Source organism: Talpa europaea (genome assembly GCF_964194135.1).
Source record: "Talpa europaea genome assembly, chromosome: 1".
Lineage (NCBI taxonomy): Eukaryota > Metazoa > Chordata > Mammalia > Eulipotyphla > Talpidae > Talpa > Talpa europaea.
In genome coordinates, this window is record NC_140073.1 from 137491730 (window position 1) to 137514271 (window position 22542).

Here is a 22542-nt window from a genome sequence, read left to right on the forward strand (position 1 = left end):
TTTTTTTTGATCAACAATACAGTCATTTAGAAGAAGGAAAAAAATACTATTTTTACAACTGTGGACTTTTCAATATTTATTTTTGAACTATTATTTTCATTGCATTTTGTAATCAAAATGCTAATGCCATAAGATTTCATTTAATAATCACATCAGAGAGAGAATATTCTAGAAATTATCAGACATAATTCTGAATTAATAAGAACCTAGATGGCTTATACTATAATAAAAAACACTAAGTGTAAATATAAATATAATAGCTAGAAAGAGATGGTATTCCTACATCTAGTCCTGACTACATCAATACTAAGACAAGAAGATATTGGGAAATGTGATTATTTTCCTTACACTATATTGTGCCTGCCCTCAAGGGCATATTTTCAGATATTAGATTACTGTTGCTAGAATTAGTTCAATAAAATAACTTTTTCTCAACATTAATAATATTCCTATGATCCTTTAGACATATAAGTTTATAAGGAAAAAATCTATAAAGTGAGCAACTTCTCATTGCCAACTTGTGTATTTTATTTTAACTTGAGAATTCAGTTACTTCAAGAAAAGTATAAAAACTTAAAAGGCTTGTGAGGCCATATCTAGTGTGTGATTGATACTATAGTAGGGCTTGGCATCATATAGTCCAAAGTGGAATTTCAAAATTTTTATATTGGAAAACTGTTACATAATGACTAAACATATAACAAGTCATATACATACTTAAATTGGTATGGTGGAGTGTGTGTGTGAATGTGTGTGCGTGGGTGTGTTTTCTAGTGCTCAAGTTGAAGTTGAATACAGACATTGATTGCGATGAATTTAAAACACATTCTGTATGCTTAAACTTTGACTACATTGGTGAGGAAATGTATATGTCTATATAGAAGACACCTACTAAAGCCACCCAAATCACAAAGGAAATCTATTTTTTTGTTAGGACTGCTTATTAACTAGGCATTATTTACATTGTGATTTATACTGTCAAATATAATTTGTGGTTTTGGTTCCATTCACTAAGAAAATGAAAGATATCTTTGAGTTAAAGATAAAGGACAAAACTGAACATTTCAAATCTAAAAGTCAGAAAATAGAGGTAGTAAATGGCCCCTTTTAAGTTTTACAGTGTTTTCTGAACATTTGCACTTAATGCTGAATTACTTCTCAAGTGCAGAAATATACATATAAGTGGTTTCATGATTCTAAGTTGATGTATCCACCTGTTAAAAATTATGCTGCTCAATTAGTGTTAGAGGCCTTACGTTTGGTATTACCAGTGTCTGGGCTACGTGAGTCTCTGTATATGTGCATACTTTGTTCTGGGTTCTTGCTTCATACTTCAAGTTATTTATGTGTAATTGTATCAGATATTTAAAAAAATAAAGGAATCAAAGTAGATTGTTAAATATCTAACAAGAATCCTACATAACTTTATATATATTTAAAAAGTATTGGGCTGTGTGAATATGATTATGCTGGCCTGTCTGCCTTTTACCCTAGCTCCTTCACTCTAGTGTGATGGAATTCTGTTGGAAACTTTTTCAATAAGCTGAATAATGTTGTACCTTGCGAAAACACCTCCCATTCTGAGAAACAGGGCCTTATAGAGTAAGAATGTGTTCATACTGGGACTAGTGAAATTTTGCATATATGTGCATCTGGTCCATTAAGGTGCCCTTAAATGTGTCGAATGTAGCGTGTTAAATGTCTGTGTAATTTATAAAGTATCTCTATATATGTGCATAAGACTGTCACAAGATGTATTCTCAGGAATACTGGTACCTGAAGTTTGAAGAAATAACTATTAAAAAGGAAAAATAGTTGGGGAAGATTAGAAAAAAGTTCCAGACAATAAATGATTTTTTTGTAATATTCAAAATATTGAGTATATGCCTAAAAGTTAATTATTACATATGATATATGCAGTATTGGTAATATTATGATGCATGATGATATTTATCTTGTTCAGAGGAAAATTAAAGCAGGCACCTACTTTCATGTATAAAACAGTTGGACTGAACTAAGAGGTTGCTTCTTCTGAAATTAAATGTTGAGAGACCTTGGAATAAACATGTATTATCCATGATAGCGAGTATAGATTTATATTACTCAGATTCATGTAAAGCAGCTCAAATCCTGGACACAGCATTTTATATAATGAAACATTTTCTTATAATTTTTCAATATTTTCTGCCTTCTATAATTCTATTAGATAAGTTATTTCAGTTTTTTGAGTGCACTGGGATAAGGAACTGAAAACCATAGTGTCAAAAGGCATAAATGGACATGGCAATTCATGGGGGAGAATCTGTGATGTTTGGGGATCTGGTGTGTTGTACAGGCTAGGAAAAGTAGCTGTTTTGCTATTTCAAGCCTCCAAGAGTACCTTAGGCAGGATGACATCTCTTCTTAGTATCTGACTCTTTAATCAGTGAAGAACATTCTACAATCTGTTGTTCAGCCCCAAGAGTATCTGAGATGAGAAGAGGGTGTGTATAGGAACCTACAGGGAAGAACAAGTCACAAATAGAATTACAGTCCAAAACATAAATCAAACACACTTCCCTGCATTATACAGTACACCTTAATAATCTCTGTAATTTACTGCTATTACACCAGGTCATCCTGTTGCCCTGTGACCTCACATTTCTAATTCCATGGCCTTGTTTTTGCAGTGATTAGAAAGGCTCACTTCCTCACTTACTTTAGTGGGTCTCAACTGCAGCATTTCAAAAACAAAGTTTGGTTTGACACTCAGGAGAATAAAAAATAAGGGAAGAATATATTTGGAAAGTTTAAGACAAATTTACTTATATTGCTTTATGATCATTTAGGATTATAGATCAATGTACCTCCATATATTGTTCAATAGTCACTGTGACTGCCGGATGAAAATCCTTTCTTAGCCATTTTATAAGCAAAAACAAATGATTGAGTCCACAGCCAACTTCCCTCAGATGACTATGAAGTCTGTTATGAATACTGAATGACCAAAGAGCATGGAAAAAATGCATATGAATAAATACTAAATTGTTTATGGAAGATATTTATGAAAGATATTAAGACTTCTGTGTTTGGATATGCACATGTAATAAAATAAATTTAAAAACATTTAAGATGCCTGATTAAGTTTCCTTTCTCAATATAAGAACTGGTTAACTCATTCAAGAAAGTGTGCACTTTGGATCCTTGAGGTGTGTTTTCTTTGTTTTGGATCCCAGGGGTTTTCTTGATGTTTCTCCTTAACTCCTCTAGTCTGGCCTTAGGTCACCCTTCAGTTAGGCACCTGCAACTCCTCCCTCCTACTCCAACACAGTCCATTATAATCAGGCTTCCCACTCTTAAGCTTCAAAATAAAGCAGAAAGGACATGCTAGGAGACAAGTGCCCCAGCTTGATTTCCCTGCTCAGATTATGACTTGCTGGAACAACTGGTAAGTTTCCTAGGAGGGATTTAAGGATCTGGTTTCTTCTGATGGTAGCCAGAATCATCACTGGGGACCACCTCACCACCAGTGCTTTCTTTAGAGTACACAGTGGCCATCCTTACCCTCTAAAGTATGCGCTAGGTCTCTTTTCCTCACATGGTTTTATTTCATCTCCTATCCTCACCCAATAACCCTAGGCATATTTGGCAGAGGAACAGACAAACCTATTTTCTCTAAACAGTAAATACACGCATATAGTTTGCCAATGAGCATTCCCAATAGGGGAAAAACAAAAGAAACAGTAGGAGGGATGGTAACATACTACCATTTTGTACTGAGCACCAGTAATGTGCGTGTTGTGCACATTACCTGGATTCGTTTATTTAATCCCTATTACAACCTAAACGCTGGGTACTATCTTCATGGATGACTCAAAGGAGATAGGCAGAAGTGACTATCAGCTAGGTCTCCCAGGCAGTCAGGATGCCACCCTAAACCTGACTCCTCCGGCTCTTAATTAGAATTCACGAAGAGGACAGGGAGAAAGGTTTGGTTTTGTATTTTAAGGGGCAGCACAGCATATGCAAAAGATGGAGAAACCAAAAATGGAGAGCACAAGAGCCACAGAGAGGGAACTGCTGGGGGAAATAAAGCAAAAAACAAAACGTCTCCGGATCTGTGAGCCCGGGGTAACCCGAAAAGCCAGTTTCAACAACGAGGGTCAGTGGCAGGAGGAAGGGGCCTCCAAGCAGGGCCTCCTCTGGGGCCCCAGGCTGACAGCCAGCCCAGAGGGGGGCGGGACTTCCTGCCCGAGGGCCGCGGCTTCCGGCAGAGTCCGGAAGACTCTACGGCGAAGGGGTGGGGTCAAAACTGTGCGGCCAATCGGGGCGACGCCTTCATTTTGCTGGGAGACTCGTGGGGTAACTTGCACTTGTGAACCAGCACCATGGCGTCTGGCTGCAAGATTGGCCCGTCCATCCTCAACAGCGACCTGGCGAATTTAGGGGCCGAGTGCCTCCGGATGCTGGACTCTGGGGCCGACTATCTGCACCTGGATGTAATGGACGGGTAACTCCGCGGGGCTCAGGTCGGGGGTGCCGCGCGGGGCGGGGCGGGGCGGCGCGCCTTGATTGAGCGCCTGTTGGATGCACGGCGTCCCTGGACTGCGGGGCGCCGCGCTCTGAACGCGGTATTCAGAGGGGGGTGGGGGTCAGGGGGTGCGGAGGTCGGGGTGGGGAGGAAGCTGGGGTGACCCAGCCTGGAGCGGATGAGAGGCGGCATCCTGGGCTGCTCCCGCGTCAGACCCCCCCCCCCATCCCCCCACGTAACGTGTGGTCTTCTGGCACTTAGGACCCGGAAGCGACCTTAAACCTGAGACAGGTGACTCCTTTCCACTTAGGGAAGCTGAGGCCTGAGGGGTAGGCATGACTTGCCCAAGCTCATATAGCTAGTTAGGGGCAAAGCTGGGGAGACACACCTGCGTAACGATGAAGAGCTTGGCACCTGGGCCGAGCTTGCCCCAGTTCTGCCACTTGCTGGGTTATCTGCCTGGGACAAACCACTTAACCTCAGGGAGCTTCACTTTCATCATGTTGAAAATGGAAGTAAGAATGGAACCTCTTGCATAGGCATCTTTGGAAGGTGAATCGAGGTGGTACACAAGGTTGACAGTGCCTGGTATACAGTAGATTCCCTGTGATTGTGCGTTGTTGTATCTTTGTCCGGATTTTGATTTTCCTGTCTGTTTTCTCTTCAGGCACCCTGATCTTCAGGGAGCTCAGTTTTTTGTAAGTAATTTTTAAGCACTAGTTATAGCACGTAATACTGTTTGGAGTCGAGGTGGTGCTGGTTTGTTAAGTTGGTTATGAAATGAGGAAACAAATGTAGAGAAAACAGTGAGACTTCCTCAAGATTGCACAGCATTGTGACATAGTTGCAACTTGGAGATACTTGAGTTTGCCAAGTAGTTCTCCGAACCCCGCTGAAAACTGGCCAGAAAATTGTAACAAGCATCACTGTGGATTGGGGTAGAAAAATACTTTTTTAATAGATTAAAAACGGTGTGCCTTCGGGCCAATTGGCAAGTTCTTGTTATTTACAAAAGTTGATCAGTTACTTTCATTTTAAGGTCTTCTAAGAATTTTATTAGGTTAAATGTTTCTCCTTTACATTCCAGCTCAGTTACCAGTATGCCCAACTGATAATGGCAGTATCTTGACCTTAAAATACTAAGAATTCTAGGTGAAGTATGCAAGATTAGTGATTATTACCTCTCAAAAAAGCTTGGTTTTTAGTATGCTGTCATGTAACTCGACCTGTGTACTTTCCGGGACCCTTTTGCTTAAACGCCCTGAATTCCACTTTACTGAGTAGTGTGTGTACCTCGGGAGTGTCAGGATAAATGGTCCACATCTGCTTAGTCTATTTGACACGGAAAGCTATTGGGTTTTAAATAAGTCTTGTACCATGTTTGATTAACTGAATGAATGGAGAAGATGAATTAAGTTCACCAATCAGGAATCTTAATAGTAACTAACAGCTAATGTTAATGAACTTGTTACTGTTTCTGTGCTGATGCTTTTTTGTGGATTATCTCACACAGCCTTATGAGGTCAGGTGGGTTCTGTTATTTACACCAGCATTTGAAGTGAGGAATTGGATGCCTAGAGGTCTGATCACCTGACTGGCTTCATAGCTCCGAAATGGTGGTGCCGGGATGGGACTCATGCAACAGTTTGTGTTGTCTCAACATTAAATATCTTTTGTGACTAGTGGGCTTACTGGTCACTAGAGAATGCATAAAACATCCTCAGTTCCCCAAGAGCAACTAATAATTTATACGTGTTTTTGTTAATTATTTCATCTCTCTCCTTAGAGACTGTGAGACCCCTGTCTGTTGGGTTTACCTCTGTGTACGCCACAGGTGAAGCACACAGCAAGCTTAGTTATAATTGGTTGAATGAATGAATGAATCATAATGGTTGAATGAATGAATGAATCATCAAAGAAATCACTTTTGCCCTCTCACACTCTGTGGCACACCTGAGCTTATTGAGATAAAATACTTGTTTTTTGTTGACTCATTTCTCTCTTTGCCAAGAAATATCTTGGCTTGAAAAACTAAAATTCTGTATATACCCTTTAAAAACCTTTCCAAATTTCACAGGTTTTTGAGCTAAGAACTATTTTTATTCTTTCTTGTCAAAGGGGAAACTTCAGCCCTTTCTTGATGGCACACCAGAACAGGAAGAGCCTGCCTGAGCTGCAGTGTCTCCTTGGTCAGGGGTGTGAAATTGGGGTGTGGACTTCCTTTCCCAAGGACGCCATCCGCAGCTTACCTCCCCTCCTGCTGACCCTCAAATGCATTTTGCCAGCCCCCTTTAAAAATATCCACCGTGACTGAGTTTGGATGCACCAGTTTTCTCGTCCCCCACCTCTCCCACTGAGGCCCCTCGTTTGAGCATTGAATATCTTCATCTTGAAAGTCAAGAATAAGTTCTGGGAACACTGTGGGGCATGTGGCACTAGCATGGCTGAATATTTGAAATAAAGAACACGTGGATTCTCTGGAAAAGAAAATTGGAAAATCCATAAACTCTTCTGATAGGACAATGACCAGAGTGTGTTGGTCTTCAGTGTAAGAACACAGTAAAAAGGCAATTTCTGAATTAGTTTCTAAGATTTAAAATTAAGGCGGTTTCACATTAGTACTAAATTTTTGACTTTTGAAAAAACATTCCAAGGTTTGCCAGTGCTAGGCCCATAGTGTCATAAACCACACTGGACTTGTGCTAAACAGCAGTTTCCATTAGTCAGGCCAAGTACTACCTCCCCTTCCCCCTGCTCCCATTTTGCACCTGCTGGTACCTGTCACTCTAGGTAGGCACATGAGTTTGCGCTTCCTGATTCACAGGCAGTATGTTCTGGTTTTATAATCTAGCTACATTTTTATATCAACTTTTATCTTCCTTTACCTGTTACCATCCTTGCCTTACTGGGGCTTGGTAAAGGTGTGATCTGTCTGAAATAGATTGCATTACAGTTATAAACAAAGCTTAGAGTTGATGGAACACGATGAGAGATAAAATAATTGTATCCTGTATTCTAAACAATTATAACTTAATCTCAGTTTTCTAGGGGAGAAAAGAATACTTTTTAAATTGCATTTTATTTCTTACAGAGTTTATTTCAAAAGGTGTCTTTAAGGGGAAACAAGACAGAATAAAATAATGAAGTAGGCTTCCTTGTTGAATGTCTCTTCGTTAGAGTCTGATAAAAGCTCCCTGGGCACTAGTTAAACATTCATATTCCCAGGTCCTCTTTGGCATCAGTAGACTTGAAATAGAGCCAGTAAATCCGTTTGTGGCAATTGTGCCCCTGGTTACTGTTGTCAGGCAAATTTAGAACATCCTGCCCTTATGCTTGGGTTTTCAGCCTTTTTGTTGTTGTTGTTATGGCTTAGCTGTAAGTCTTTAGTTTTTTTTTGAGGTTATTGCTGCATTTCTGTTCTCCCAGTGTTCTTGGTGAACCTGCACACTGATGTACTGTTCAGTAATGCAATTAGCCATATCTTTTGAGGGTCAGTAGTTTTATTCAAAATGCTGTGGCTTCTGTTTTCCACTGAAGTGGAGGTGTATTTGCATCATACATGAAACTTAACTTTGAGACAATAAAAGTGCTTCCAAGGCCACATAGCATATTAAGAGTCAACAATATCTAAATCTTTCAATTCCAGGCTTGTGTAATATTCAGTAGGCCTTCCTGTCTCCTTATCGGGTCCTTACTTCCAAGTTCTGAGTAAACACAATAAAAATCTGACTCAATCCCTGGTAGTCTTTGCTCTTAGACAAATGAGAGAATGACTTCCTTTTAAATAGCAGAAACCCTACCTCTAAGGCTCCAAGATCTCCTGAATGAGAGTGCCTGTGCCCTTCCACCAAGACCTGCTCTCAGGTGTGTGCTATATCCCTTGCTCTCTGGAGGCTCTCCCCTCCCCCCTGCACTTTTTGCCTGCTAGTTATTAGTTGCAGGTGGAGGGGCAGGGTAGTTAAGAACCTGGACTTTGGAGCCAGATTGCTTGCCTTTAACTCTTGCCTTGGGCATGGACTGATTCATTCTGTGACCTTGGGCCTCTTTTCCTCACTGTAAAATGCAGGAAATAATCTACCTCACAGGTTCATTTGTTTGTTCTGTAAATCCCATGAGCTTACCGTCTTTGGATTTTTTTAAGTTTTTATGAATTAAGATACAGAAAGTGTTAGAAAGTTACCTGACCCATAGGTATTTTAAATTTTTGTTAACATTCATTCTGCCAGTTGTCTAAGCTTTAAATCTTAGCCATGGTAGTTCTTCACGCCCCCACTTCTAATGAGGTAACAGGTCAGCACTTTCGTCTTGGCTCTTTTCAATCCTTACTGCTCCTTGAAATTTACCAACATCTCTTTCCTCCCATCCAATTAACTGTCTGGTCCATCTTCCTACTTTTTAATTTGCATATATATATATACAGATATATATATATATATGTATTTTTTTGTTTTGTTTTTCCTTCTTGCTTTAAAACGGCACAGTATTTTTAGAACAGGATGAAGTCACTACTGCTCACTACTCATTGCTGAGCATGGCGTATGAGACCCTTGCTGTGATGACATCTGCCTCACAGTAGCCAAGCTGGTAAATGTCATCTCCTCGCTTCTTTGAACATAACCCGTTCCCCATCTTTACAAATTCTGTTTGTTCTGTAAATCCCATGATCTTACGCTCTTTGAAAGTGCTGTCCTAGTTGTCTCTGACACTGTTTTACTTCCTACATGTTATTGTTTAGGTTTTCTTGCAGCCCTCATATAGGCTAATACTTCCTTAACAAGTAAAGCCCATATTTCCATAGCATAACATGAAGTTCTCATTCATGTAACAGTTCAGTGTGAGTGTCCTGTGCAGAAATTCAGGGACATAGTCTCATCCAGTGGTTCTGCCATTGTAAGGGCTTTACTGGCAGAAGGATGAAAGGAGAACAGAAAAGGAAAATGCTTAATTTGCTGGACTCTGCAGTGACACCTAACCCATCAGTGATACTCACCATCCATTAATAAGAACTAGTCAAATGGGCCACTTGGGTGTAAGGGGAGCTGGGAAATGTAGTCCTCGGTGAGTTGGCTTACTACCAGCCACTGTACTGTCACATTTTTCTTTATAAAATATTCTATTCTCTGAAGCGCCCAGAATTAAGTATATATGTGAGCTAGTGGCAGAACAGGAGAACTAACAAGTAGGATAATGGTTAAGTTGAATCTTTGAGTCTGTTATCAGGCAGATTTAATTTGAGTTTTGCCCCCACCAATTACTGAGTGTCTTAAGGAAGGTGTTTATCTTGCAGTCTTCAAGTGGGTATGATAATGGTATCTACATCATAAAGCTGTTGTGTAGCTGGACAATACCTGGCATGTTGTAAACCCTCAGTAATTGTGGATCTTAATACACAGGCCAAGTTTCTTTATTGATTGTCTTACAAAATGTTTTAAATAAACTGATTTAGTGCCCTGTGATAGAGGTGGATTAAAAAAAGTAGCCACATGCAGCCTTCCGCAGGCTGGCATTGAGAGATCCAAATCGGAGTCCAGAACTTCCTAACTAGTGTGTGGCTTGGGCAAGTCATATAATTCAGGGTTTTGATTCATTCATCTGTTAATTTCAACCTGTCAGGGATTGTGGATTATAGGGTTAAATCCTGTGACATTATTGTGATTTGTTGATGTATTAAGGAGCTGTTGCTTTGTAACTGAAATTATCCAGATAGTTTTAGTATTATTTAATGCTAATGTTGATTATGAACTTTGAAATAACTGTAATCACAGATAGTCCTCTTTACCCCCATCAGAATACATGTTGAGAAAAATACAGAAACTGAATTGAGCATATTTTCAGAGTAAGATGTTGTTTGTCTTGTAGGCATTTTGTTCCCAACATCACCTTTGGTCACCCTGTGGTAGAAAGCCTCCGAAAGCAGCTAGGCCAGGACCCTTTCTTTGGTAAGTGGGGGTTTATGCCATCTGAAGCTGGATGTATTAATCAAGTAAAGGAAAACTAGATGGTTGATTTCTCAATGTCCAGGTTTATCTTAAACCCTTTCTTCTCCTCTCTGTGCTGGGTCTTCATTGGTTTCATCTTGATAAACCAGGCCTGCTGTTGCCTCAGGGCTGCTGTGCTTCTGCTAATCTCTTTGCTGGAAAGCTCTTCCCTTGGCTAGCTCTGCCTTATCTTTTACCCAAGCCTTTTTAAGTATTCTGTCCTGAAATAACCTTTATCCAATTTTCAGTATTGCTTGTTGATTTTCTTCCTAGAACTTCCTTGAATCTGTAGTTGCTTTGTTTGACTATAAATGTCTTGAGGGCATAGCTTTCTTCTACTTTGTTTACTTAGAGCTAAACAGAGGTAGCTGCTGGATTGGTGTATTCAGTGTAATTTGTTCAATGAATTTGCAAATTGATTTATAGCCTAGAAGTAAAACCAGTTCATGCAAATTGGAGCTTCCTATGAGTGCGGCCTATGTAGGCTTCACCCCAATGTAATAGGATAATAAGAATTAGGATATTTAAGAAAGAACTTCTCGGGGAAATGGATTCAATCCAAGTCTTGTTTGTTGTTAATGCCTCACTTGCCAGATTTCATCTACATAAGAAATTTAATGTGTTTTGATTTAACTCTTAGAATTTAGTAAAACTTAAGTTTTTTGGTTTTTTTTTTAAGTGGCATATTATGGACCACTTTTATGAAGGAGTCTAGCTGTGTTCGACATGGTAGCCAGTAACCACATGTGACGATTTAAATTTTAATTAGTTAAAATTAAGTAAAATTAAAATTGTTTCGCAGTGGCATTAGCCACATTGCAGTCGCTGGTTAGTCACATGTGGCTCATAACTTCTGTACTGCGTAGTGCTGCCGTGGAACATGCCATCACGTTGAAAGTTTCGTTGGACTTCTGGACAGGATCCTTTCACTTTAAATGAGCCAAAGAAAACATACGTTGCCGCCTAATTTTTGTGGCATGAGGGAAATAATGTTTCATCAACACCTTCACTGTTTTGAGAATTCCAAATACTAGAAAAAAATTTGATTCTCTAAACTTTTTTCTATTACATTTTAAAAATGCATTTTTTCAAGATAAATTTGTTCTTAGACTATCAGGGCTGGATGAAATAGTAGCATTGTTTACCCACACTATGTGCTGGTCGGAGCCCTCGACTTCTGGCTTTATGTAAATGAAAAGAAAGGTTTTTGCTTTTCTCTCCCTTTAATTGAGCTACTAGTGTCACTGCTCACTGCTATTTTGTCTCTCTGCTCTTAACAACCCTATAGCCACACAACCAATCTGCCTTTTCTTCCTATTTTTCATTTACATACTAATAACTTTGCTAATTAATCTTTCTAGCAGTGGGTCTAAAATAAAAATGAGTGGATGCTGTATGCTTTATTTTGGGTTTTGTGACCTTTTTTATATTAAGATGCATTTTTTTTGGTTACTTCTTGAATCTGGTTGGTGGATGGTTGATACATGAATATATTTTAGTAACTCTGACAAGTTGTCTCTGTAACTTCTAAGGTTCTTAACTGTTCAATCTCAGCATTGAGTAGAAATAACCATATAAGAAGTAAAGTGATAGGAAAAAGGTTTGTTTTTGCTATTATTTAAATAAGCAGTCTTCAAGTATGATCTGAGAACCCACGGGAATCCCTTTCAGATGATCCATGAAGTCGAAACTATTTTCATATTACCTGCCTTTATTTGTAATAATGGAAAAGTGGTTGTGTCTGCTAGTACTTTAGCTCAAATAAAGGCAGTGGCATTGAATTATCAAGTAGTCATTATATCCTCCATTGTTATGTGTTCATAGTAAGTATTCCTCATAAAGCAGTGCAAAATAACTTAAGGAAACTTTGGATCGTGAGTGCATACCTTTTTAATATTTTGTGTGATGAAGTAAGAAGTATTTATAAAGCACTTCTGCTATATTCTGGAGGAAGAAAACAATGTCCCCCTTGTTTTAGTTACACTCAGTAGGTGCTTTTTCATGAACATTATTTATCACTTGAAAGAACTAACAGATGAACTGTGATTGTCAGACTTGGGTATTTTATTGATATTTTCTTTAAATGTGCTTGTCATTTTAAGGGAAAAAGAAGGAAGAAAGTTCAAATTGAGCCTGTCTTTTAAAAACAAAGTTTTGTGTATTAAACTTTGTTACTTTTTTGGTTTAGGAATATAAGCATTAATCTTAACTACATTCGTCAAGCTATATACTCTCTTCTGAAATTTTCCAAAGCCATATTGCATTTTATGACCTTGCTTGCATTCTTGAATGCTGGAATTCTTTTCGTTATGATAGCTTAGCTGTATCAGGACTGTACTACTTCTAGCAAAACAAAAAACTCCAAAACTGCTCACTATCATCTGTCCAGATGGGGGTACAGTATTTACTGTTTCCTCACACCTTCTTCACTGTGTTATTTCTTGTTTGTGCATCTTTTAAGCTTTCCTCTCCTTATTAAATGCCAGTATATTTTAGGTTAAGATCTTTTAAGAAGGCCATACCCATTTACCATAACGTATTTTTATGATTCATGCTTTAGAATTGTGATGCCTGTTGGGCTTCTTTGTGTTAACTTGTCCTTAAACCCTTTCCTCCTCCTAAGGTGTTGTTTGGCCCCGGCTACTGAGGCCCAAATTCTTGCACCATCCTGACCCTTGTCCTCCTCCTCTGGTCTGTAGCAATTCCTATTGGCTCTGTCTTCAGAACACATGCAGAATCTCACTAGTTCTCACCATCCTCCCTTGCTACCATTGTCATTTCTCACCTGGGTTCTTGTCGTGGCCAAGCTGGGTCCACTTCCCCACTCAGAATCCTGCAGTGTTTGCACCATGTCGTTCGGAATAAAACCCAGGGGCCAGCTGAGCTCTGTACTCTCTCCTCACCCTGTGCCCCTCTGACTCATCTGCTTGCGCAGTGCTTCCTTGCCCTGCTGTGCTATCGGCCAACCGAGTGTGTCTTTTCTTTGCTCATTTTATCGTTTGTCTCCTCTGCTAAGAATATAATCCCCGTGACAGCAGAGATTGTTATAGTTTTCACTCTGTCCCTTGGACTTAGAGTAGTTGATGCTGTGTGGTAAATGCTCAGTAAGATACAGGTGGAAACAATCATTCAGCTTCACTTTCTGTAAACAAGGAAGTAAGTCCACATAGATAATATGACTTCGCTCAGATTATTAGAGTGTCATTTCCTGGACCTAGGATTTCTGACTTTCCGTTATTACTTTTAATATATAGAACCATATGGTTTTTTGTAGAAAAATGCTTTGTAAATGAGTTAAACCAAAATCTTATTTTTAGGATAAAGGAAGGTTAGTTATACAGAAGTATAACTAATTAACAATTATTGTGATGCCAGCACAATTTATATATAAGTAGCAAAAATTACAGTTGACTTGGATAATCTGAGCCAGGTTTTTTCCTTTCAGTAGTATTTAGGAGATATGTCTTTTCTTTCTAGACATGCACATGATGGTTTCCAGGCCAGAACAGTGGGTAAAGCCAATGGCTGTAGCAGGCGCAAATCAATATACATTTCATCTCGAGGCCACTGAGAACCCAGGGGCTTTGATTAAAGACATTCGGGAGAATGGGATGAAGGTGAGAGGTCAGCGGTGACTGTTTTATACTATTCATTCTCAGAGTTTGGCACATTGGGTGAAAGACAAGAGATAGGTGGAGAGGACCATATTGGGTGTCTGTTCTCCAGCTGGAAAGGCAGAGTTTAAGTATTACTTGTTTATCAGATAAGATTGATAATAGTTCCATTCATGCTTTCCAAAAGTTAACTACCTTGTAGAAACATTTACATTTGATAAGTTTGTTCATTTATTTTTAATACATATAGTCTAAACATTCTATATGTTTACACTTCTCTCTCTTGAGCCTGATGTGCCATAATAATTTAGAAATAATTGTTAATGTGATGCAGCAAATTTCTCCCCATTGCAGGTTGGTCTTGCTATCAAACCAGGAACTACAGTTGAGTATTTGGCACCATGGGCTAATCAGATAGATATGGCCTTGGTTATGACAGTGGAACCTGGGTTTGGAGGACAGAAGTTCATGGAAGATATGATGCCAAAGGTAAAAGATATATTTGATTCTGTGGTGTATTGTGTGTGTTCACTCAGTAAGCATATATTAGATTTCTTAATATTTAGATATGTTATGTCCTATAGATGGGGATGCCTACCTTTCCTTTTAATACAGTATGGTAAATGCTATGAGATCTAGGTCTGGAAATCAAATATATTACGTTCTAATCTTGAAATTTTCTTTCAGAATTGTTTTTTAATTTTATTTTGTTATGATTTGGGTAGTTTTTTTTTAAGATTTATTTATTTTTATACAAGAATTGGGGTATAGGCCAGAGGCATGGAAGGGTGAGAGGATTCACCCCAGACAGAGCAGGGAGCAGAACAGGCAGACGGACCGAAATACACTGCTGAGGGGAGCAGCGGGCTCGACAGGAGAGGTCTGCCGCACCATGTGGGTATCTCCCTGGCCGGCTGGGAAGTGAACTCGCTCTGCAGAGGCTGCGGGCAGCTTCCCAGTGCTGCGCTCAACCCGCTGCACCACCAGGGAGGCCCCATCTTTCAAAATTATTATCTCTATAGCCTTTAAATCTCTTGAGCATTTTCATAGACTCTAAGTTTTGTCCGTGTCCTGTTTACATGAAATATATTCTCTGCAAAGCCATGGCAAATTGAATGACATTTACCAAAAAAGATAGTTTGCTTTTACAGAAATTTGTTCCTGTACATTAAAAGGAAGTTTTCCCCAGTAATATTTGGTATTGATAGAACGTTGTGGTATGGGACATTTAATAGCTAATTTTGTCTGTGATTTTCTTGTTTTATTTGGTTGTTTTTTCCCCCCACATAGCATATCTACTTTAGGAGTCACTTATTTTCTTGTTTATATCTAGGTTCACTGGTTGAGGACTCAGTTTCCATCTCTGGACATAGAGGTCGATGGTGGAGTAGGTCCTGACACTATCCATAGATGTGCAGAGGTGAGACTGCTTCTTGACTATAACCAGGAACAATTTCCTTCCAATGTAATGTCCAGGACATTGTCTTAAGGGCCAAAGAAATTTCCCCTACATTTCCTAAACTTCTTTTCTTTCTTGGAGAAGTATTTGTTGTTCAAATCTAGAACTAGGAAGATAAAGGACAATAAGTGAATACTCTTAAAAATAGACCATCATTGAATAGTAGTTTCCTTTTGTCTTACTAATGCTGAATAGAGTTCTTTTTTTTTTTTTTTTTTTTTTTAAAAGAGTATGTTGAATGCCAGCCTTTGGAATGTCATTAAGTTCCAAGGCCTTGGAATGAGACATTTTTCCAAAATAGGGAAAGAAAATATACCTCCTTACAAAAGGGAAAAAATGTTTTTCTGTAGAATGTTAGTATTGTTGATTACCTCGTATGACATGACTAAAACCATTGTTGATGAAAAAATCAAGATCTGATTTCTGAATACCCTTTTGACCCTCCATATAGAGGTGGGATGAGTTTTTGTTTTCAAGTTGCTAACCTAGCTTTGTTACACTCCTGAGCTTCATAAGATGATGCCAGCCCTTCCTGTAGCACTGCAGGTGGTTAGAATTCTGTGGCCTACTTTCATTAAGCAGCGTGGTTTTTCTACATTTCTAGTTTCTTCTAATTAACTGTGCTAAAAAGTGTCTAACTGACACTTTTTTCTTGATACTTATGAAGTATCAATCTGTGATAAATATTAGTGGAAGAGGTGATTAGTGAGCATACATCCTTGACTGCTTAAGTAATTGCTTTGTACTGAACTGTGCTTTACCATTATGCTTAGTCCTGCTTAAATTAAGAGACATATGAAGCAGGAACTCTATAAAACTGATTTCTCTAATTCCTATGAGGAATGTTGTCAGAGTGTAGTGCATGGTATTACAGAATGTTTTGAGGAAGTCTTCTTCAGTTTAGCATTTTCTCAGTAGTCCCCCTCGCTGGGACTGAATCATGTAACAGGTTGGATTTCCCTCCTTGATTCAACAAACTAAGCTTAGGAAGCTAAGAGAAACAGCTAAATTTGGATTCACCTTAGTTGCTTTTCTGATTTCTTTGTTTCCACATTTATTTTTTTTAGATATTTATTTATTTTATACAAGAACCGGGTTACAGGCCAGATGTGCGGGAGGGTGAGAGGATTCACCAGAGACAGAGTGGGGAACAGAACAGGCAGACTGACGAAATACACTGAGGGGAGCAGCAGGCGCGACAAGAGAGGTCCGCCGCGCTATGTGGGACCCTTGCCAGCCGGCCGGGATCGAACCGGCGCTGCAGAGACTGCGGACAGCTTCGTAGCGCGGCACTCAACCCTGCGCCACCAGGGGAGGCCCCGTTTCCACATTTAAAAACATATTAAAGGGCCTCCCCTGTGGCGCAGCGGTTGAGCGCTGGGTTGCGAAGCTGCCCGCGGCCTCTGCAGCGCCGGTTCGATCCCCGGCTGCTCCCCGGCCACCGGAGGAGGGTCCCACATGGCGCGCAGATCTCTCTTGCCGCCCGCTGCTCCCCTCAGCAGTGTGCTTCGGTCCTTCTGCCTGCTCTGCTCCCCGCTCTGGCTCTGGTGAATTCTCCCACCCTCCCGTGCTTCTGACTGTACCCAATGCATGTATAAACAAAAACAAACAAACAAATAAAGAAATAAAAGCATGCCTCTATTAAAAAAAAATTTAAAAGTTTAAAAAAAATAAAAAATAAAAAAAAAATAAAAACATATTAAAAATCTTTTTAAACACCATTCCAGAATGCAGTGAAGATTAATTAAAAAGATGTTCTGTTCTTGCTGGCATCAAAATGAGAAATTTTTTAATGTTGCCGTATTTCATGTATAGGTTCACATTTTAGCAGTAATTATCCTTTTATACTATCTAACAATTCATGTGTGTAATTCAGAGACATAAAGTTTGATTTTCAGTAGCTGTCAACCATTGGTATATATTGGAAAAACCTTAATACAGCTGAGGATGAAAATTTTTAAATCTTATCCAGCATTAGCAAAGATTCTGCGTTGTGGCTCCTTTAAAGTTGGCTACCAAAAGTGAGAGATTTCTTAGATTTAAAAATTTCACTTTCTCTTTAACTTCTTCATTGAACTAGATTAAAACAGTCTATTAATTTCAAAGTGTTTTTGTTTTGTTTTGTTTTTTACAATTGCATTGATAACTGTCTGATGCATGGGTAGAAACTTTAGTCCAGGACTTCGGTTACAGGCTTGTCTGCATCTTCCTTTGAGGTGTAACCTAAATGTTTACTTCTTCCAGGCAGGAGCTAACATGATTGTGTCTGGCAGTGCAATTATGAGAAGTGAAGACCCCAGATCTGTGATCAACCTGTTAAGAAATGTTTGCTCAGAAGCTGCTCAGAAACGTTCTCTTGATCGATGAAACCACAGGGAATCCAGTGTTGCTTCTCATGAAATCTTTCAACTGGAAAACAGGAATATTGACTACCAAATCATAATCACAGTTGAGGCAGTGCTGCTTCTCTAAGCAATTATTTGTTCCAGTGACTAAAATCTATTCCAAGAGGTTAGAAATTGGGGTGTATAACTACATTTTTAGTGATGGAATATAAAGATTGTGTGGTAAAATACATTTTACTGGGGGACTTGATTTTTATAAAGAGTAAACATATGGCTGTATTAAGATTATAAGCAGAAATGTGTCTTAATGCCTAAGGAAGGCATATTAGCTACTATGAAAAACATGTTTTTTCTTGCATTTCTAAGAATATTCTGTTGTTTCTTGACTGTTTTCCAAAATCAAAAAGAATTCCTCGTGTTTTTCTTGTTTTTTTGGTCATTTTCGATTTGTGTATATGCCTGATAATATAAGTAGAACAGAACTTAGGAGAAGTCCAAGTTTGAATCTGGCTGGGATGGCTTCCAAAACATTTATTTTCTGTGCACCTTATATTTGATACCTAAAGACTATAAAGACAATGTATGGCATCCAGGGATTTTCAGGAGGTCTGTTCTAAAATGCAAGTGTAGATTTTATCAGTGTTTTCTTTGCTGGCTTTACTGAGGGGGCAGGTTATTCAGTGATCTCCCCCTTTCTTAATCATGCTGATCATTAAGGACTTGAAATATTGTGCTAGCTCTGAGACAAAGGAATGGAAGGCCTCTACTGAGAAGTAATGTAAAGTTCAGTCCTGCCCTTAGCAAATTAAAATAAGCAGTCTTTGAGATGCTATTAACTAATATATACATTGAATGTAACTATAACTATCAGGAGTATGTTAAGGATTAAAAGAGAGAACTGATAAATGTAAAGTTTCTATTACTATTCCTAGAATTGTAGGATTGAGGAATTGATTCTCCAATATAAATCAGCTATTATGGTAGGGTTTTATTGTAGATTACAAAGTACTTTCATGAAATCTCATTAAAATCTGCAAATCACTTTCCTGAGTAGTAAGACAGGTGTTTTAAGTCCCCTTTAAAAAAAGTAAAGAAGGTAAAAGCTCAGGAAAGGCTGGTACCATGGAAAGAATTCAGTAGGGCATAGGACTTCCAGTCTATAATTTTTTTTTTTTTTAAAACAAATGAAGCCCATAAGAAGTAGATTAAGCAAAGAAAGCTTGCTTTACTTAACACTTTCTTATTTCCAGTCTAATTTTACCCAGTAGCAGAAGCGCATGGCTGAAAATATTCTGGAACTATGGATTCTGACCCAAAGGATCTGTATTTTATTAATCCAAGAAAGACCAGGTGGCTGAGATGACAAGGTACAGAGCTAATTCATAAACTAGATATTTAAAGTTGTTTCCCGGATTACACTTCAACAACAGATAGGTATCAGCTACTTCATTCATGTGAAAACACTCTTGCTTATATAAAATGTGTCGATAAAATAGGATGTGTCATTTAACATGTTTAGGCCATTACGAGTTTTGAGTTTGCTTGTTTTTTCTAGATTACAAGGTAAAATTTGTGTATGTTAGTTTTTTTTCTGGCTTTAATTTTGTGCCATCAATAGGTAGTATTTAATCAAATCAGATAACACAAAGCATATAGAAATAACTTTAATTAAAAAACTTACATAGAAGATTATAATATCAGACATGACAAAGATTTGAGTTTATTTGCCTGGACAATTTGAGTTTGTCTGGCTTATGTTTTTTTAAAAAATAAATGTACAGTAAAACTACAAGAAAAATTGTCAGTATTGAATTTGAATTTTTTTTTTTCTTTTTAAAGGGACCAGTATAATTTCTAATCCCTAACAAAAACTTAGTGTCAAATCCCCCAGACGAGGCCATAAGGCCAGGATTGTCAATTACATAGATACTTACAACTTGTATAACCTTTTATACATGAGAAAAAGGATTTCATATAAATTGTCAACTTTTACATAGGAAAAAAAGATGTATTTGCTTCAAAAGGAATTTCCTTAATGTAGACTCCAATATCCAATATTGAAGCATTATCTTTTGAAACATTTTAATTCTCATTCTTGGATACAAGTAAGAATAATAGATGCTTAATTGAATAAAGTAAGCTATGGTAAGGAATGACCAAATTAACTAGAAACGCCACCATATTTTCTATACTGATAAGACTTTCCTATTTGCTGCTTAAGTTGGTGTTTTTCATGAGATACATAAAATAGATATTTAACTGTACCTTGCCTGTCTTACTCTGTTCGGAGTAAATAGAAATAACTGTGTTTAGTCCAACAGCTATCAGTGATTTCAAATAAAGGAATATTGTGTTATCTGGTATAGAAATTTCCATAAATATTTCTACTATTGGTTAAACATACTTAAAAAAATTTTACTTTCCATAGTCAAAACTTTTAGATGTTCATTATCAGTAGAAACCTGTGCTGCTCTATTTATACTGCAGCTTACATTCTTGGGATAGTTTATGCATACATTTTCAAGTGGAGTGGGTCACGCCAGTGTTTTTTTAAAACTGTGTGTGTGTGTGTGTGTGTGTGTGTATGTATATACTGTACACACATTTGTATACGCTAATATTTTCTGAGGCAATTTTAATGGATTACTGTGTGTATAGAAAAAAAGCTGTCATTTGATCTGCCGGGTATGTGTATATGTATGTGTGGGTCTAAAGTCTTTTAAAAAATATTTACCCGGTAATGTGATTTTTATATCAAATTGCAGTAGTTAATTTTTTGGGTGCTTGTGATTTAGATCATAAACACAAACAACTAGCAATTGCCTGTAGGTGAAACTAGTTACTCCTGATGTTCAAGAGGAAAAAGAAATAAGCCTTGCCCGTTTCACAAACAGCATAAGAGATTAATACATGCAGGACATGCTCTTACTCTGGAAATGTGACTGAAGGAAGTGGGGTGAGGGATGGAGAACAGGGTTTTATTTTCCCTCCTGTTTTCCACTCAGTTACATAGTGTTCTTAACCTGATACCTGTCACCTATTTTTTTTAATGTGAGTAAGTCCTAGACCAAAGGTTTTGTACTCCATTCCGTCGGCCTGCCTTTTTGGATGGTGGCCATTCTCTGGTACACTGGCACAGAAGACTTCACCATGGAAAGCTGGGCTTGATCTTTCCATCTGATCATGCTTTTCTTCTTGACATAATAAGGCTTCTGTTTCTTCATCCTTCAGCGGAAAAACCCGTCGTTCCCACCACAAGGACTGAAAGAGAACACAGTATCAGTTAAGTGCCAACTAATTTGTTTTGTTTAAATTTATGTATGTAGTAATTAGAAATGTCAATTTTATAATAACTATTACCTTTGTTCTTTAGTACCTAAACATAAAAATTTTCATTTGCACCTAAATGTCTAGCAACATTTCAAAATGGATGATGTGGACTTTAGAGATTTTTTAATTGACATACATTATGTTAGTTTCAGAGGTGTAGAGCATAATGATCTGATATTGGTATACTGTAATATGATAACCACAATGACTAATTCCCATCTTTGCAAGTTTTCAAATTTGCAAAACTTTGTTATTGCATATGGACCCCATTATATAAGCTATATCCTGTGACTTACTTATAACTTAAAATTTATACTTCTTGAACTCTTCACCTAGTTCATTCAACCTCCTTACCCTCTTTCCTCTGGTAACATTATTCTTTTTTCTATCTCTGAATTATATTGCGTATTCTAAGATTTCACGCATAATTGAAATTGCGTAGTATGTCTTTCTCTGACTTACTTCATTTAGCATAATACTCTCAAGTGTGGCCCATCCGTGTCACAAATGACAAGATTTCAGTTTTATGACTGCACAGTATTCTGTGCGTGAATTTATCTCATGGTTTTTGGTTTGAATTTCTTTTTTTTCTTAATTTTTTTCTTATTTTTAAAGATTTATTGATTGATTGATTGATTTATACATATATGCATACAAGCACTGGGTACAGTCAGAAGCGCAGGAGGGTGAGAGAATTCACCAGAGCCAGAGAGGGGAGCAGACCAGGCAGAAGGACCGAAGTACACTGCTGAGGGGAGCAGTGGGCAGCAGGAGAGGTCTGCATGCCATGTGGGACCCTCCTCCGGTGGCTGGGGAGCAGCCGGGGATCGAACCGGCGCTGCAGAGGCTGCGGGCAGCTTCGCAACCCAGCACTCAACTGCTGCGCCACCAGGGAGGCCCTGGTTTGAATTTCTTTGATGAGTAATGCTGAGTATCTCTTCATGTGACTGTCAGCCATCTGTATGCTTGCTTTTTTTTCCTGCCCATTTTTCAGTTGGATTGTTTGGGTTTTGTTGTTATGAGTTTGAGTACCTTATATATTTTTGAAATTATCCCCTCATCAGATATGATTTGCAGATATCTTCTCCCATATAGTAGGTTGCTTTTATGGTGTTTTTTTTTTTTTTTTGTTTTTTGTCTTTGCTGAACGGAAATTTTTTAGCTTGATGTAGTCCCATTTAGTATTTTTGTTTTTATGACCCTTGCCTTTGGAGTCAGATCCAAACAAAATACCAGTAAGACTGTTATCAAGGCTCTTACTGCCTGTTTTCTTTCAGGACTTTCATGGTTTGAGGTATTATGGTTC

The 22542-nt window shown here is 38.2% G+C and overlaps 2 protein-coding genes across 6 annotated transcripts in view; one reads left to right on the top strand and one right to left on the bottom strand.

Annotated features, from left to right (window-relative positions):
• Window positions 1-4367: 4367 nt before the first annotated feature.
• On the top strand, window positions 4368-17928 carry RPE (ribulose-5-phosphate-3-epimerase; the record flags this gene model as incomplete). Of its 4 annotated transcripts, none has more annotated exons than XM_084253270.1 (6): window positions 4368-4489; window positions 10346-10449; window positions 13966-14105; window positions 14457-14591; window positions 15436-15522; window positions 17806-17928. In XM_084253270.1, 6 exons carry the CDS (start codon window positions 4368-4370, stop codon window positions 17926-17928), a joined length of 711 nt encoding a protein of 236 aa, XP_084109396.1. The 4 variants fall into 4 exon arrangements, with proteins under 4 accessions (XP_084109396.1, XP_084109397.1, XP_084109398.1 ...); XM_084253271.1 differs by having other exon boundaries at window positions 10352-10449; XM_084253272.1 differs by having other exon boundaries at window positions 10370-10449.
• A 3011-nt stretch (window positions 17929-20939) lies between these two features.
• Window positions 20940-22542, bottom strand: part of KANSL1L (KAT8 regulatory NSL complex subunit 1 like) — a gene marked incomplete at both ends in the record, with an annotated part of 80610 nt that continues 79007 nt past the window's right edge. For both annotated transcript variants that reach the window (XM_084251996.1, XM_084251995.1), the window contains one exon: window positions 20940-21167. In XM_084251996.1, the coding sequence (XP_084108122.1) occupies window positions 20940-21167 (228 nt within the window). The remainder of the gene's footprint in view (window positions 21168-22542) is intronic.